The sequence below is a fragment of the Ptychodera flava genome, chromosome 10, assembly GCF_041260155.1.
Source record: "Ptychodera flava strain L36383 chromosome 10, AS_Pfla_20210202, whole genome shotgun sequence".
In the NCBI taxonomy this organism is placed as follows: Eukaryota; Metazoa; Hemichordata; class Enteropneusta; family Ptychoderidae; genus Ptychodera; species Ptychodera flava.
The window spans coordinates 16,086,045-16,104,973 of NC_091937.1; the positions used below are offsets into that span (position 1 = coordinate 16,086,045).

The 18,929-nt window shown below is 36.5% G+C and overlaps 1 protein-coding gene across 3 annotated transcripts; it reads right to left on the minus strand.

The window, feature by feature from the left end:
• Positions 1-1,350: 1,350 nt before the first annotated feature.
• On the minus strand, positions 1,351-18,673 carry LOC139142119 (cytochrome P450 3A13-like). Of its 3 annotated transcripts, XR_011554302.1 has the most exons (15): positions 18,271-18,673; positions 17,931-18,007; positions 17,159-17,252; positions 16,874-16,932; positions 15,398-15,494; positions 14,363-14,479; positions 12,803-12,891; positions 11,248-11,399; positions 10,893-11,020; positions 9,638-9,745; positions 8,522-8,742; positions 7,546-7,689; positions 6,053-6,262; positions 5,133-5,295; positions 1,351-2,309 (listed from the first exon to the last, which is right to left on the minus strand). XR_011554302.1 is itself a non-coding variant. In XM_070711948.1 (14 exons), exons 1-14 carry the CDS (start codon positions 18,388-18,390, stop codon positions 2,232-2,234), a joined length of 1,647 nt encoding a protein of 548 aa, XP_070568049.1. In that variant the 5' UTR covers positions 18,391-18,672; the 3' UTR covers positions 1,351-2,231. The 3 variants fall into 3 exon arrangements, 2 of the variants coding, with proteins under 2 accessions (XP_070568049.1, XP_070568050.1); XM_070711948.1 differs by lacking the exon at positions 6,053-6,262 and having other exon boundaries at positions 18,271-18,672; XM_070711949.1 differs by lacking the exon at positions 6,053-6,262 and having other exon boundaries at positions 17,931-18,672.
• Between the last annotated feature and the right edge of the window lie 256 nt (positions 18,674-18,929).

Genomic DNA, 18,929 nt, shown 5'->3' on the forward strand with positions numbered 1-18,929 from the left:
AAACGAATTACCCAACATTCCCCGACATTTGAAATTCAAAATGGCCGCCACACTTGTGTTATCTATCGGGAAAAATATCCGATTTCACCAAAATAAGCTGATGAAAACTTAATGTACACTACGAATATCAAAACGAGTCGCCATAAGTGGTTGACCAAGACGGTATTGTAAAATTTTGTACTTGGGTAAGTAGTTGTGATTTTTCAAACTTAAGATGTTGCAAAATACCCTTCACTCATTTAAACCAAATAAGGAAATATATATTTCCGCCAACCCAAGAATTTTTTTCCGTATTTAAAAAACAAAACAAAACAAACAAAAAACCAAAATAAATTCGCTAAATTTTTACTGTATTTTATGGGTCTCAGCCAACAAAAAGCAAAAATAAAGAAACACTCTTTCCACCTATCTACCCTAATTTTCGGAAGCATGTTACCGGAAATATGCATATTTTTTACTTGGCCTAATTTGGGTTTAAGCTTATTTTTGAAAATCCATAAAAACGAGATCACACTTTACATTCAAGAATCTAAAGAGGGGGCACACTCAGCTCAATTTGTCATTTTAAGCAAGAATTTGATTTCTGATACCAGAGTTTACAGTAAATGGTGATCTGCCATTTAGCCATACAAGTATGCAATGTTGGAAGTCTATTGTCTTTCATGCCAAAAAATATTAGAAAAGGATAAATGTACAAAACTCACACTACATGAGCCATTGTTCAAATCAAATGATGTCAGAAAAGATTTGAGCTGCACCATTCTACTGATCATAAATCAAATCCACTTCTCTCAGGCAAAGATGTCACTGATATTAATGGACACTATGACTTGGAGTTGACAAGGTTCCATTTCTCCACCATAATTTAAAACCATTTTTCATGTCAAACATGCTTTATCAAAGACGAAAAACTTAATTGGAAAGCTTACAGGGATGTATACATTGCAGTTCTAGATAAAAAAAAGTACGAGAGATAATATAAGACAGACTCTTTGACCTCTTGTATGACGCTCTTTACCATTGCCATTGTAATTTTGAGACTCCAATTAAAATTTCAATTTCGGACAGCGATATGAACATAATTAGGATCCTCTCCCATGAGAGCTTAAAAGATTTTTGTGGATGATCACTGCTGAATTTAATATCCCTTGGATTAATTTGAAATTGCAAAAACTTTCTTCAGGGCAAAGTTAACTCACTGACAGTTTCCTGGCGGCTTTGTAGTGTGTATCAGCGTTCTATTTCCTACAGTGTGTTGAAATACCCAGTACTTGACTTGTCAACATTCAGGATGTACAGTGTATTTATGTCCAGCATCAGTAGTAATGATAATTCAGGTCCAGACTTGAATTCAATTTTCATTGATTACAATGCACCCCATACACTGGCACGCTTTTATTGATAAAACCAAATACTGGGTACATGTATTTTAAAATACTTCTAAGAAAGTAGACTGCAAAACTGTAGTTCATACATGGTAAAAAGATATTGGTAAAAAAATGTGTAAGTGACATTACTGAAAGTTAATGAGATTGGTATGCATTGAATTATGCTTGTTACATTATATTATTGTAATTATAAAAATATTAAAGAATTGTTTATTACAAAGTGCTTTCATATTTAAAACTAGGTGCATGGATGACAATTTGCTCTATGATTTCTTTATTAATGTTCTCACAAGATCTCATTTTATTATTGATTTATTATTTTCTCCATTTTTTGTTTTTGAAATGTTACATATCCATGCCAAATTAACATTTATGCCATACACGACAGGGAAGTTTGAAAGTGGAACACAATGGGCTGCACAAACAATTTATGAAGGGATGTCTAAATTTTTGATGAAAACCGCACTATGCCATGTTTAAGTATACATTACAATGCAGCACAGTTATGAGGACAGTACAACTAGACACAAGTCACAAGTCCCCCTATTGATAGATTCAAGAGAATACAATTTCTCACCGTATTGCACATATGATTTTTGAAATTATCAAACTTCGATTACTGTCAGGAGTTTTGATATTTTTTCCTACAAATTTCAAGACATTCATATCATATTTCAAACTTTTTTTTTCACACACCCTAGCACAGTAAATACACTGCAGTTTTTTGACATTTCAAGGTTTTTGCCGCAAAGCATTGCTGAAAATGTTGACTCCTTGATTTGTACACAGCAACATTTGTGATATTTCACTTGACTTCATGATTTTGTAATTTTGAATGGAATCTCAATTCCTTTTATTCAGTTTAAGTTTCATGCCGTTCACAGGGGAAAGTAACCCTTTCTTGCCAACTTCTGGTGGAATCTGGAAAAACAGAAGAAAAGCAAAAATAATGAGAATAGTTTAAACCCATATTACCAAAAATTAATGTTTCTCAGGAAAATGTCTTAATCAGGATCCCTTCAACACATTGTACACAATGTACACATAATGTACACATAATGCACATATCATGTACATACATTGCAAACAAAACTCAATTCATCAGAAATCACAATTGCAACTTATATGACAACACATTTTATGAACAGCATATATAGGACAAAATGCAAATATTAAATTGTAAGATACACTGATTATATATGACTCTTATTTGCACACAGCAAAATTTTACTGAAATTTTCATGTAAAATTAAGAAATATAACTTTCATTTTTTTTCAAATAGAAGAAATAGTATACTCATGAAATCTCATCAGTATAATGGGCTGCTGGCAGTGCAAGTGAAAGGTATACTGTCACCTGTTCCAATTTTGCCACAGTTACCATGGAAAGAAAAAATCTAACCAATCACAGATTTTAAGCAGGTGGCCACTTCTTAAAAACAGCACCCTCACATGGGCATTTTAAATACCAAGGAATGCCCCTTTGACCATATATGGCCATATTTAGAATACAGGTGACTGTATACCTTTAATACTGACTGGGTGTTTAGGCATAAAAAAAGGTGAAACTGACTTAGCAAATTTATTGCTAAAATCCTTGTGACATCGTATTATCATTTTTGTTAAAAGTGTAGACAGAACATCTTTAGCCGTGCCCTCCTATTTGTCGAAGGTATACATCTTCACATATTAAACCTGTTTTTTGAAAAGCAACGGGATGTGCTTCATGCTCTTTGCCATGGCCTCGCTGGCAGGCATGGTGTTATTTACTAATGGATGTGGCGTGAAAATCCTTGGATTTGAGTCTGCAGATGGATGTACCTTAATGGAAAATCCTTGGATTTGCATCTATTGGTGTTTAGGATTGACAAAGTCAATGCTAAGATGGAGTGTTACTCAGGCGGCTGTTGAGTTCACAGCTCGGGTTTAAAGGCTATGCGGATGGAAAGCGTGATCTTTGGATTATAAGTCAGCCGTACAGCGCCCTGGAACTTGAAGGTTAGCAAATTATAAGATACTTGACTGTCGGAACAGATTGAAGATGAACGGGCCGTCATGAGGTGTGATCAGCATTTCCTTTGAGTTTTAAATTTCCTAGCAATTTGGCTGGAAGAGATCAAAATTTACACTCCAAACGAGAACCTCCATTAGCCAAATCCTTGATTCAACATTACGGCCCATGGGAAGTTTAAAACAAACATTCAGCCTTATATTCCTGCAGAAACTGTCCTTCCATGCTATCCTCAATTTACTACCGTGTTCCATTTTCATCTATTTCTGCTGTCAGTTGTGATTAAAGTAACCATGGTGTGAATCTTTTTCAGGCTCAACTGAAGACAATGGGGAGATGAGACATGAAATAGACATATTTCAACATTTAAGGTATAAAAAACATTTATGCTAGTTAGCAGTGTACAAGAGTGCTACAGAATTGTACAAAATTTAAGCAAAGTTCTTAACTGTGTTTGGACAATAACTGGCACTGTCTTTGGCTGATCTATGAACAGTTCTCCATCAGTGGCATGTAATTTGGCAAATGGGTACTAGAAACACTGTATGTGACATCAATCAACGGATGGCGCAGCTCTTGGTAATTTGCATATATGCAAATTATACAATTCTCGACCAATGAAACACACTGAAGATGTACATGCCCCTGTACATGTGTGATGCCTTATCCAATCACATTCTGAACTCTTAGAACTTTGATGTGGTTTTCTTCAGTGCTATAGGCTGACAATAATCTTTATGGCCCTGATATGGCTTTTGCGGCCCGAGGTCGTACGGCGGAAGGGCCCGAGCGTGCGAGGGCCCGTACGCCGTACGACCAAGGGCCTCAAAAGCCGTATCAGGGCCGTAAAGGTTTTATCATATACCTTATGGAATGATAAATATGTAGTTTACATAATATTCAACATTGTTCAGGAGATAAAAATGCCTGCGATATCAAAATTCATCGCCATTTGTGTCAGTTTTTCATGAATACGTTGGCCGCTTCCCGTCGCGGATTGACATACATAATGACGTCATTTGTTTACCTGCAGAATTCGAGAACGCGCAAAGCAACATCCGTACTATTACGTGACCAACGGAGATCAAGGTTGAAATCGAGGTGTAAGAAGGACAAAAACGTGATGTCAGGCACGCACTTAGTATACACAGGATTTCACCAGAATTTAGAAATAAAAGCCGATGTCACCTGCGCGGCTCCACTGTCGCCAAGCGCAAGTACGATCTGAGCGAGCAGACGTTTTCCTAATCTCGTGCTGGCTTTGTGTACGAATGGAACGTTTGCGGGTAGCAACGCGCGTAGTAACCAGAATCGAGATAGTTCAGAAATGCACGCGATTGCCCATATTTGGGCACCGGGCCAGGGCGTGATACGTAAAAAAAATGCACGGATCTGAGGGTGCTTTCTCCCATAGCTTTACAAAGGCACGTGAATGTAGGTATATGATAATGTGGCAATCAGACTACAATGTGTCATGGCTACAGAGTTAATGGCATTACCTATTTTTCACACAACAACTCTATGTGGCTGCATTTCAAGCCATTTGATGATTACTTTTGTGATGCCGGATAAATTTCACAGGGGTGTGTTCTACTGTGAAAACTTGTCCAGTCCTGGTTTCTCAACCAATTCAGGGAAGAATGTTGTGGAGTGGCAGAAATTAAATGTCAATTTTTCAACCCTGCAATGATCAATATGAAAGTGATGAATTATGCCTGATTGTTCATACGTACCTCCGTTTCCGCACAAGTCTCTATCTGATATCTTTGAAGAATTTCAACAAGGCTGTATTTAGCCTCTAGCATGGCCATACGCATACCAATACAGATACGAGGACCACCACCAAAGGGAAGCCAGGAGTACTGATGATACTTTCCTCTCTCTTCTGGGGAAAATCTGAGGGGGACAATAAACAAAAGATTTACACAGGTGGAGGAAAGAGGGCGCCAGACGTACAAGATTTATATCATTTTACAGGTCATGATACATTACAATATCTGAGGTTGATTTATTAAGATTTAGGTGCTCTAAAGGTCAAACCACTAATGTTGAGATTATATCAATAGGTACATATACATGTATTGATCTATCAAAAACTATTGATTGAGCTATATACAGTGATGATAATTTAGATAATAAGAAGTCTAGTTATTTTCACAGCATAGGTAATTTGGGACATAAATACATACACAAAATATAAAAACCATGTTTACATATTATCATAACAGCATGCAAAGGATTTATGCAAATATATGCTTAAGGTACCATCATGCACTTTGGGGATATATATTTGGACTCTCAAATTTTTTAAAACTCTTGGAATAAAAAAATATTTCACTGTCTTAGTTTTTTCAGGAAAAGAAAACTTTATTTTTCTGCACAGATTTAACACAGTGATGGCCACCATTTTGAATGTCAAATATAGTTAAATATTGGGTAATTTGTCTCTTTGGACCAAAATTTACATGGTTATCCCTAATTTTTATCTTTGTTTTGGTAAGAGAATTATTGAAAGTGTCATTGAGGAAAGTTTGAGCAAACGTTTTAAGTCTTTCACTTCTGAAGCACATACCACCTTAACACATGAATTATCTCTTTCTGTGGTATACAAGAATATAGACAGAACTGTAAAGACTTAGTCAGGGATACATACCAGTCCGGGTCAGCTCCAAAATTGGAGACTCATTATGATAATGTATTCCGGCATTCAGCCAATCATCGACCAGATTACATCATTAATAAAGTACAGGTCACGCTGGGTCACAAATTACCCACCAAGTGTGATCGGCAGTTTTGGGCCGCTTATTAAGCCCCTGTCTTGTGAATTTCGACGAATTTCGACAGTCAACATAATCCACGTGTTCTGCAGAAGGTCATGTCCAACAAGGAGTCCGATTAGTGAACAAATATTCGAAATATTGACGATTCATTTCTACCCCCAGTTTATCGATTTCGCTCAAGTACCGAGAATCATTTTGTGGATGTTCGTCATCTCTATTAGAAATACTGTTATAAAGGTTATTTGTGTAGGTACGCGTATAACATTTTGCAAGAAAGAAGAGCAATGTCAGAGCTTTAAAACAATACCTGTTTTGTAGTTGTCAAACGCAGACTAAAAATGGTACGCGATTTTGAAAATGTGTTGACAGAGTGGCCACACAACTGTTCCCCATACGGTAGAATTTGTATCGCTGCCATCTCCGATACAAATGGGTATTCTGAACGATCTGTGTAGGTACATGATTTATATTTCGCAGGACTTCAAGCCAGAGTCTAGGAATCACAGCGATGTATGGGGTTTGGTTGTCTTAGCCAGAATAAAACTGATACGCGATTTTGAAATTGTGTTTTGACAGAGTGGCCACACAACTGTTCGACATTATGACAGAATACGGAGCAGGAGTTCGACACAGTATGGCGTACGTAACGAAGGACGCATGTGGAGGTTGCCAGGAAATACAATTTTTACTGATGGCGCGCTGGCCGCTGATTGGCTAATGAGAGGGGGAAAATATTATGGTATAGCATGTATAGCGTCTCCAATTTTGGAGCTGACCCGGACTGCATACAGGTAAATGCACTAAAACAAACATGTATGCATATTGGTGCACATGCTATAGTCTTCCTTTTCCCAGCAGTGGACTGTATGCTGACTGTACACACTTTGTATGCTCTCACAGACATGACAAAGTATACAGTTTTGTCTTTTCTGTTCACACCTTAATGTGATACTGGCTAGATTTCTATTTTAGTCTACAAATTTTTTTTTCTGAATATTTTATGTGCAGTACTTGTGAATTTTATTCATGTGAACTGAGACATTGAAAAAAGATCTGGCATCAATGTATGTTAGTTATCTCATTGATTTGTACTGGTAGGCTGGGGTGGCATATTGAATAGGTGCCATCACCAGACACAATGACGGTGTGTAGTTTATGGTATACACTGCCAAAAGTGTGCATGCATGCTCCCATAATAAACATGCTTATGTGATAACGCTTGAAGACATATAACACTGTACTATCAAAACACACATTTGTAGTATATATGCAGGTAGAACAGTTTTTCAACCAAAAAAAGAAGTACCGTTCATAATGTGAGGGGAAGAGCAATGCTTGCCCAAACAACAAGGACTCATTTCCATACCTATCGGGATCAAATTTCTCTGGGTTGGGATAGATTTTGCGATCATGATGGATAGCCCAGATTGGTACGTGAATATTCATCCCCTTGGGTACAAAGACACTGCCATCACCAATAACACAGTCCTGACTGCACTGACGGTCTGTACTGCAAAGTCACAAACAAAACAAAGGTAAATTAAAGTTACACTTTAGATCATAGCTTTCCTATCATGGTGTTCCATCTTTGGTTTCAGAAATTCACTTTGTGATATATGGCAGCTTTTTGGACTTAACACCAAAGGAAAATAACCAACACAAACAGTTCAGTGAAAAACTGTAATGATTGTACATGTCAGACCTCTAGTGTGCAGCTCTTTATTTTTTATTTTAAACAATTGTTATCATGGATGACAAAGTCCTTGCAGATATTAATAATTAATTGCAAAATAAAAGTAGGGAGTTGGCATGTACTCAGAGTTAAATTTCTAAAATCATGACTTTGTCTAAAAGATCTGCCTTTCCATTCTTACACCATCTACATTGACCTGGAATATTACTTGGTCACTTCAAATTTGCATACATCCAGATATGGTAAAAGAGATGCGAACATGCCTTTCTATCATATAAGGATATATGCAAATTTGCAGGGTTGACATGAAAATTTGCATATACATGTAATTATATATGGTAAAGGAGATGTGTCAGCCTTGAAAATTTGTGTATCCATATCTGCAAGGGGATGAAAACATACTTTTTACCAGATATGGATATATGCAAATTTTCATATATCCATATATGGTAAAAATGGCATATGAGCCCTTTTTGAAAACTGAACATTTGTACATAGATAAATGCAAAGGACCAAAAACTTTGAAGTATTGTGAAATTTCTAAAATGAAACAGCTGACATTTGATTAAACAAACGGCAGCATCTGATTAAGAAAGATTACAAAATTATACTCTTTATGGCAAAAATGCTTCATTTAGGGTAGCATTACCTCACTGCTGGCGGATACAACCTCAGCATTTCACAACAAACTTGGTCCAGGTATTTCATTTCCAGCTGGGCTTCATACCCAGGGACTTCATGTTTCTGCATGACTGTTTCAACCTCGTCTCTCAATCTGTCCTGTACTTCAGGGTTCACAGCCAGAAGGTAGACTGCATAGGCTAGCATGGTGGAGGTGGTCTCATAGCCAGCAAGGTAAAAAGTCAGGCTCTGGGGGTGTTTATAGGAAAGAATGTAGTACCATACTGCCAGCATAAAGAGCAGTGCTGGATTTGCTTACAGTGTATAACGTATTAGAAAGACAGTGTCTCACAAAAATCCTCAGTCTTTCATCAAAGATAATGCAAAACATTGAAGATAGTGTGGCTGAGGTGAAATGGGGCAGTTTGCATATGACTGTAGACAATTAAGGCAATCCTTTTTAATGTCTGACATTCTGGATGCCTGGCTTGGTAAAATATCCTTCAATAATATTGCCACCAGAAGTTCAAAATATACACATACCAAATTTATAGAGGGAGGTTTTCGCTTCGATGGAAAAGCTTCTGCATGTACTACCTGACTGGATCTCGTTTTCACTTATTTTAACCTGGAAGTTGATAGAGGACTTTAGGGATTTGGGTATCAAATTGCAAAGTTGCTCAGATAATAGTCTAGACAGGTTTGGCTAAAATTGCATGAACAGGAATATTGAATGATCTACACTTAGTCTTGTGTTTCTGTAAATGTTCACAAGTGAAACGCCTCTAGCATCACATTAACCGTCGGTCAATTGTGGACAAACAATTCAATAATGTCACTGCAGAAAACTGTGACATGTTACTTTAATTTCTGTTCATGTAAAACCTGTAGCCAAACATGACTATGGCTGTGTTTTCACTTCCTGGAATCTTAGAAGCCGCATGAAAACCTCTAAAACACTGGCTATAGTTTTGCAGTTACACAAGGATGGAAGACATGATTCTGTGACACTTGATGCACTACACCTAAACCATAAATCTATCCTAGTATAACTGCAAAACTAGAACTTTAAAACCTATAAATTGACTATCCCATGGCAAAGAAAGTTTTTTATGTTTCCGGCTACAGAGGGCAGTATACAGACCTGACCCAGAATTTCATTGAGAGAGAGCTGCGCCCTGTCTTCACCTTCAAGATCATCTTCAGCTATTTCTTCATGGGCATTTAGCATTAGCTGCATCAAGTCCAATCTCTGCAGTAATGGTCATGGAAATTTATCTCCCAAATGTACACATATACCTGACATGAGTAAATAATTGTCTGTATACTTATCAGTTATCATAATGTGGTAATACCTACTCATGTATAGAAACTACCGAGAATGTTTGTTTATAAGAATTTCCTGCAGTCACTACAGTAATTGTGAGATGAAAAAGATGATATTGTGAAATGTAGAACCTTGAACAAATCTTAAATTAAAAATACTTATTATTCCTCTCTGCCCACATACATGTATATATGCATTGAATGCGGTTTTTTGAAAACATGTGTTTGATTAAACATTTTTGATGACAACAATAAGGTAGTAAATTATCAAAGCTCCCTGGACACTTACATCCAACTTTTCCGCTGTCACAAACAGCAGTTCTGTATGGCAGGCTGAATAAACATATTGCACCCTATGTATCTCACCACCATAAAGGTTTACTATGTGTTTCTGAGTTGTTGCATTTTAACTATGACAGTAAACACTGACTAGTGAGAACAATTTAACTGCCGTTATCAGCAGCAGTATAATGTGCTCAAATTGTGTGAAGAACTGTCAAAGAACCTGAAAAACAATTCTCAGTATTACACAGCTTGGCTAAGGGTTAAATACAGGGCCCATACACCCAAAGTACCTTAAAACGCAAGAACTTTCAAGGACTTTTTCAGCAATTTTCAAGAACTTTTTGAGATCCAAAATACCATTTTCCAGAAATCATTCTTACAATGTATCATTTTATATATCATTTTACATAATTTTTTCAATATCACAATTGATACTTTCCCAGTTTTTGGAAATTTTGGGTCAATTATTAATTTTCAAGGATTTTCCAGTCCTCAATGTCATTTTCAAAGATTTTCCAGGACTTTCAGGAGGATTTCAAATTCATTGATTTTCAAGGACTTTTCAGAAGAATATGGACACTCTGAATAATATGATACATTCATGTTACATTAATTGGGTTTAAAAGGCCACATAATGATTTCATACACTCTTTTGAAAGACAGATAAGTTGGATAATTTACCAATTGAATATGACAAGAACTCTCTCTGTAGTATTTTTCCTATGATTGACAAAATTTTAGTTAAGGCAGACAGTTGCATTATGGGATAGTTTTATTAAATTACTTACTGGGTTTTCCTCTGATTTCCTGAGTTCAATTGTCTCACTGGCAGATCTGACAAAAAAATCCATCAAGCCATTGGGAATGACCTTGAAGTTCAGGAAATCCAGAAGCGGTCTCAAAAAGGGAAAGAATACTGTGTGGAGGGAAAAACAGATGAAAAGTCATATTAATAAATCAGGATCCAGTTGATTGGGTCATCTTGAGAAGAAAAGTCCGTGGCAGTGTCATCAATGGAAAGCAGAATAAGTGTATCAATTAATTAGAGTGTTTGCACTTTAAGAACGATTTGCACATCTGATGAACAGTGCGCCCACCCTTCTCAACTTACGACCTAAGAAGTATGGACCATTCTTAACTTACATCTCAGTATAAGGAACAGGTTTATGTTTGTTATCAGGGATGTCAGCTTCTTAAGGTTCTTCACAAATATATTGTCAGGGTCATTTTGAGAGTCTACTCTGACACCAAATGATGTACTCAACAGACAGTCATTACTGTATGAAGCAAAGATTCTGAAAAGATATAAATGACATAACATGCAACTATGAGTACGTGTTATATATTCTGTCAATATGTTATTTTATTGAGTATATTTCGGGGGAAGATCTCTTTTATGCAAGCTTTTAACTTTGTTCAAAGAACTCTTGCTGCATATGCCAATGTTAATCATCATTTTTCTATCTTATTGCTTTTTTACAAATAAATAAATGGATCGATAATTTGATAGAAAAGTAGATAGATAGGTAGATGCATACAAAGATATACAGATAGGAATAATGAATATATTAAGCAATAAAGGATAAACATAAATCAAATCACCAAACAAACAAATAAATAAATAAGCACATATTATGTTTTCTATGCATAAAATTGTTTTGGTATTTGAGTATCCATAGAAATTCCTTCTTGATGTTGTGCTTGGGTATATGGTCAAATAATGAAATCATACAGCTTTAGAACTGGACAGTAGTAAAGAATGAAAGCCCCTGATTGCAATGAACTTCTTGCTCTATGACTGCATTAGTGTTTGACCAGTGCAGAGCTGGTAAAATTAAGGTAGTATGCGCCTCAAAAGTGAAAGACTTAAACTTTTGCTCAAACTTTCCTGAATGAAACTTTCAACCATTCTCTTACAAAATCAACAATAATAATTGGGGTCATCGTGCAAAGTTTGGAACTAGCGAAACAAATTACTCAACATTTTGCAATATTTGAAATTCAAAATGGCAGCCATTCTTGTGTTAACTCTATGGGGAAAATAAATTTTGGATTTTCGAAAAACTAAGCCGGTGAAAGTTTTTCTTTCTCCAAGAGCTTTAAAATGAGCCCCCACAAGTGGTAGATCAGAAAAGAATTGTAGAAATTCAAGAGTCGAACTATCTGTCCCTGAGGCGTGTTCTACCTTAATATGATCTCAACAGTGTATCTTGTCTCATCAAACTGCCACTTTTCATAATACTCTGTAGTTTAGTCACCAGCTCCGAATTTTCTAAGATATTGTCAAAACTTAGTAACCTGTTACTTTGCACAGATTTTGTAATTTATATCTGAGACCTCTAGTATAAATCATGGTTACACATCCTGACACGGAGGGATTCATATTTTGTTTGGAAAAAAAAAAACTGAATCTCAACAGACAACAGCAATGGAAAACATTCAGTGATGTCAGTGATTATACTGTATTGTCAGTCTCACCGAAGAGAAAATCCACATTGAAACCAATGGTCGGGGATCTACATCAAAATAAATGTAGTGGTCTTCACTCCTGCAACTTTGTCTGCTGATCCTGCATTCACTTCTCAATCAGTTTCATATTTTTTTTAAAAGTATTCACAAGTTAATCAAGCCACTAAAACATTAGCGGTGCATGCTAGGTTTTTTTTTTACATAGCTAAACCTGGAGAGTTGTACTTACTCTTTGAAGTCAATGATCTTATCCTCATTTGCATATTTTTCTAAATTCTTCATCAAATCTCCACAGCACTGCTGTATAAGTACTGACATCTGTAGACAATGAGGTGACAAAAATGAAATCCCATAAGTGAAATTTCACTGTCCTTCCATGTCTTAATTCATACTGTACTGCAGGGCATAAGCATTTACTGGAATTACTGACAATGTCACTACTTTGTCTTTTTCGCAAAAATCACTGGATTTAAAAATTATCAATTCATCGACAAAACAAAGAAAATAATTCAAATATTTAATGGAATTTTATTAAATGGGTTTTCAAGGGATAAAAATCAGAAAAACAATAAAAATATTCAAGTAATCTAAAGAACAATTTATCATTCTTAAATTGGAAAGCATCTTACTTATCATCATGACATTTAATAGGAATGACATAAACACATTATAACTACATAAAAAATTAAGACACATATGACTGGTGTAAACATAGACAAGCTGTGGCATCTCCACACTACCTATATAGCTGATGAGATCTCAAGCTTTATAACTAATTATTACACCTCACTCATTCAGCGTGCACTGCCATTGGTTAAACACGACTCACGTGACATGTAAAAGAACGTGATGATGCCCTCTGCAAATGTGATGATGCCCTCTGCGAACTTGATGATGCCCTCTGCATTTGATATTACATGGATGATGTCATTTTACTTACTGCGCATCCTTTCTGCGCAAAACAAATTGTCGTTCGCTTGTTGTACTTTGCAGTTGGCAACTTATGGCTGCGAAACGTCATGCAGAGCTGTCATCGGCACAGTCAGACGATATTTTGATGCAATTAAACAACAAACGAACGAAAATGGCAACAAGGAATGCAATTTCTGTGTTCAGCGACTATGCAAGCAACAAATTTGGATACGCAACCGAGGAGATCGGCAAACTTTAGCGGCAACCCTAGACTCGGCACTGACAACATTTTACGCTTAGGTCCGGACTCAGGAAGGCGAACTGTACTCGACGAAGTCTTTGTGTTTTTTGTTTCTTTGCATGTTTGCTTGTTCGGTGTAATAAAGATAATAACACATGAGAGCTTGGGCAAGATCATGATTTATTGCCTGCCCTCGGGCTGGTGGTCATGATCGAAATACTGATGATGCCCTCGCCTACGGCTCGGGCATCATCAGTATTTCGATCATGACCACCATCCCTTGGGCAGGCAATAAATCGTGATCTTGCCCTCGCTCTCATGTGTTATTATTTAACTATAACATGTCTTGTTTTGCATATCATTTTTAGGGTATCATGACCAATCCTTTGGTTGCTTTTGAAAATTATGGGTGGATTATCAATTTTCAAGGACTTTCACCGATTCAATTTCATTTTCAGGGGCTTTTCCAGAACTTTCCAAGAGGACTTTCAAGTACTTTCCAGCAATGTAGAGATCCTGGACATACCGGTAGTCATGTACACATTGTTGTGACATGAATACACCCAAAATGTTATATAGATATCAGTTAATTTGCATACGAGCTCTGATAGAAGTGAATGCTGAAGTGCAGATTACCTGTTTCATCTTAGCAGCACTGAATGCTGGTGTCAGCACAGTTCTAACATATTTCCATTTCTGATCTCTCAGAGCTGCCAAACCAGAGCTGAGTGGCTCCTGTCTGATGGTTGTGGCCTAGAAATGAGAAAAATGTACATGTCATGTTGCAGAGAGTGACATCTTTTGACCTCATGATGTGAGACCTTTTCTGCCTTCAGCATACTCCACCATTCTGAAATGTTGATTGAAAGAGCAGTACATTCACCCTGTTTCTCATTACGACGCTGCTAAATTTTGAGACCAATTCCACAGAGCTTTGGTACATATCAGAAATACCGTAAAAACCCTATCAATTTGACCAGAATAAAATAATTATGATTTTAAATTGTCAAACTATTAGAAAATTAACAAAGCCAAAATAATTTTAGTGGTTGAATTATTAGGGATTTCAACTTTTTTTGACAGTTCATAAGTGATATGCTTACCATCTTGGATGATTGAAACATATAAAGGTGACTTTCCTGAAGTCCCGACTTAGACATTCTGTGCTGTATATTGTATTGTTCTATGTATTTTATCGATATAAGATGTTCAAACAGTATATGCAATGCAACAAGGGTGAATAAGGAAGCCTATTTGTCCCTTATCCAATGTTTATGATTTAATGGCATACGTGAGCACTTATTCATTCATTTATTCGACTGATTGATAGATTAACAATCAGTAGCGTACTGGGGATAATCAGTCTAACTACAACCAATCAAATCGCAAAAGGAGTATGGGAACATGCATAAAGTGTAACACACAAGTTGAAATTTTAAATCTTTTCAGACTCATCAACCTTTATCAGTGAGCTTACACTATGCAGTCCTGGATTGGTTAATCATAGGTGGAATCAGTAAACAAACCAATCATACTTCACACCAGTCAAACAATAATTTCATACATTAACCACTGCATATAGCAAATCAGTTTGACATGCTGAATATACAAAATTCTATGAACATGTATAACCCTTCTCCCTCAATTACTACGTAAAATGTCTATATTTACCCTTCTGTTCGGGAAACAGTTAAACTTCTTGACAAATATTTCCTTCAGCATGTCCAGATCTGCAATAACAAGGTATGGCTCCCTTGCAAGGTAGAATCTGAAAATGGAATGGAATGAAACCAGGTATTGCTATAATCTGCACACTAATATACATATTCATTCCTGCTAAAAACCACATTATTTTATTGTAAAATTGGGAGTTTGGTGCTGCTTACTTTCTTTTAAAAATTTCCTGATCTGATGCCAGATCTTGTTAAACACACAACCTTAACCCTTTCACCGCTATGGTTTGACCCAGACTTATTCTTACCAATGGTGATTGTGGACCTCTTTACGGGGAACTGGGGATGAACAGTTTAAAATTGAAGCTTGGGCAACTGTGCCCGATGAACACAGAGCTTGATCTTCCTTATGAAGACAACTAGGAGGGCTGCTGTCATAGTTTTTAAAGAAGTAACTTGACCCCCTAGGATTCTGTTGATTTAGAAGTTGTTCAGTGTGGGACTAGCATGCTTCAGTCTCATTGAACAGAGTTGTCCTGTGATTTAGTTTTTTAAATCATGATGTCAGATAAAAGTTCAACATAAAATATGCAAAACTCTAGAATGGTATGAATCTGAATGATCACCATCATCAACCATTAACTTATTGAAGTCTAGTGAGAACCATGATCTATCCCTAATACTGAAATGCCTAGAGTTTAACTTGTCAATACAATCCATAGATTGTTTTATTGTTCAATGTTATTGAGGTAGAATGTTCTTCAGGGATAGATATGCAGAATCTCAAAATTTTTTACAATAATTTTTGGTCTACCACTTGTTGGGGCTCAATGTGAAGCTCATGAACTAATTATAAAGTCTTGATCCGCTTAATTTTGTGAAAAAGTTGAAATTTAATTTTTCCCCATATAGTTAACACAGGGATGGTGGCCATTTTGAATATCAAACATTGGTGATGATATAGGTAACTTGCTCTCTGGTACCTAATTTTGAACTTCTTGATTTCATAAGGGATTGGTTTAAATTTTCCCTGGAATTCTTAGTTTCTCTAAACGTTTAAGTTTTTTGATTTTGAAATGCAAACTCGCTTAACTCTTTGAAAGCTGTAATTTTTTTTCTACCAAAATTTTAGTGGAACATTTCACCGGTTTTTATGAATTTTTCTGACTTTATTTTGATAATTTTAGACCAAGTGGACATCACTTTTCATTGGCTACAGTTTTTCATCAAAATTTTGGCAAAAACCTGAGGAAGAATTGAATGGGGAATATTTGATGAAGGTGACAAAAATTGACTTTGAAACTCAAAGGGTTAATGTTCGAGTTCTTCTATTGCTGATAGCATCACATACTGTGTACAACACATGTAGATCTTGACGTACTCATTTCAATATCTGCATATTTAAGGAGAAGATCAATACAATACTATAAAAAATTACAGCTATTATATTAGACCTAAAAATCAGGATTCTTACCCAAAAACTTCACCATATCTCTTCTTCCACTTTTTGATCACCTTATGCATTCCTTCAGGCTGTGATACAAATGAAATAGTTAAATTGTTGCGGTAAATATCATGGTAGTACATCACCTGACAAGAATTAAAATATGCTTAAAATAATATTTTATCAAGGATGATATCAGCGCCAACGATTTGAACGCCCAATGCAATTCTTCAAACCCCCCTCCCACAAATAATGGTGGCTCCCTTATTATAACATACCTGCATGAGGATGTACAAGAGAGAAACTGACACTTACAGACATTACTTGAAAGATGTTGCCAGCAAAAGGCACTGGTTTTGGACCACCAATACCAAGCTGTTTGAACTGTGAGTATGGCCATGTTCCATATCTGCAAATTACATGTAAGTTAGTGAATTAATTTTTGGTGAATATACCACTGAATCCATAAAAGCTACCGTCTTTCAGCTAATCAGCAAAAGTGATTTCTTTGTGCACAGAGACTGTCAAAAGTTTGTACACTGAACGCCATTATGCTATGAATTGAAATTTGTAGTAGATCATGTGAACCTGCAGTGCTTGATGACTGGTATTTTTGGGGCTATGCAGGCTCCAACCTGCATTTGTTACTATAGGTACTTTTTGTTGCGGCAGAAATGTTTGAAGGACTGGTAACTTTTACTCTTGATGATTTTTCTCACTTTTTACATTTTTGATGTCTTTTGTTTCTACTTCAACAAGCATGTACAAATACACAGTATATGTAGCTTGTCAACTCAGCCCATACATGTTTAAGCTGCATTGTTGTTGTTGTTCAACTTGAATTCCAGTCTATACTAAAAGTAAAATGTATGCAATATATTAACATTGCATTTTACACATAGACTGTGGTATTTCCACATGCTTTATGGGACCATCAGCACATTAAAACAAAGTGAAAAGATTCATGAAAAGTTACAGCTAGTGTGGGGGTAGTAGCTGACACATTATATATACGATGAATTACTAACTGCACATTTGCATATTTATCAAGAAACATATTATAAGCACACCTGATTTAAGAACTTACATGTAGACCAGGAGCAGCATGAAGATGGGAGCCAACCACACAGGTGACAAAGTCAATGCATAGTCCATAAACAGAATCTGCATGTTTTGAGAAGATTGGTCGAGTACGCAGGCACAGTATTCAAAACACAGAATAGATGTTCGGAGTGAAATAAGCGTGCATTATACACAAGGAACAGCCTAGCCACTGACTGACGCGAATCTAATCATGGAATCGATTCTAAGGGTATTCAAGGTCAATTATCTAATATTAAAAGTCCAACTCCAAGGGCATGCACTCTCGAGTAAAGTTGAGGCAAACAAGCGGCTGATCCAGGATCATTGACCCAGGATGTACTAACTTGGTTGAGGTCACAGTATGCTGAAAGCTGTTTCTGGCATTTCCCTGATAAGACGTAAAGTGACATCATCGGAAGGTAAAGGGCGCTGTGTGTGCCAAATAATAAATATTGTTCACACATGATCAAAGTGCTACGCGTCTGACTGTTGGCAGGTGCGATATGTATGAGGTTGCCGTGCTGACATGAGATGAGTGGGGAACGGCAATAAGCTCAGTGTACGAACAGAGTACGGTTGCAGAAAATGTAAGCATGCATGCCATGAGCTGTAGAAACCGATTGCAACATTCCCTGGCCATGCTGAATCACAATTGTTGTTTCTGGGCTTCGCAGCTAGCAGCTATGCAAGCTTGATCCCGATCCCACTCAATCAATCTGAATGCCGTGAAAGCTGCTTGTGACAGCGCCCCCTCCAGTACATTTCACGATCTCAGCATTTCAATCACAAATTTCATTTGGTTCACTGTAAAGAGTTTGCTTCAATATTTTGTGTAAGTTAGTTGTAATATAAAAATTGGTGATGTGAAAAATACTTTTAAGTAGACATAGACACACAATATGATTCCGTAAAATTTGAGTTTCATCACATCCGGTTCCGGTTTAGCTGACGACAGATTTTTAAATATGGCGCACGACTTCAGTAAAGCATTACACGCTGAGAA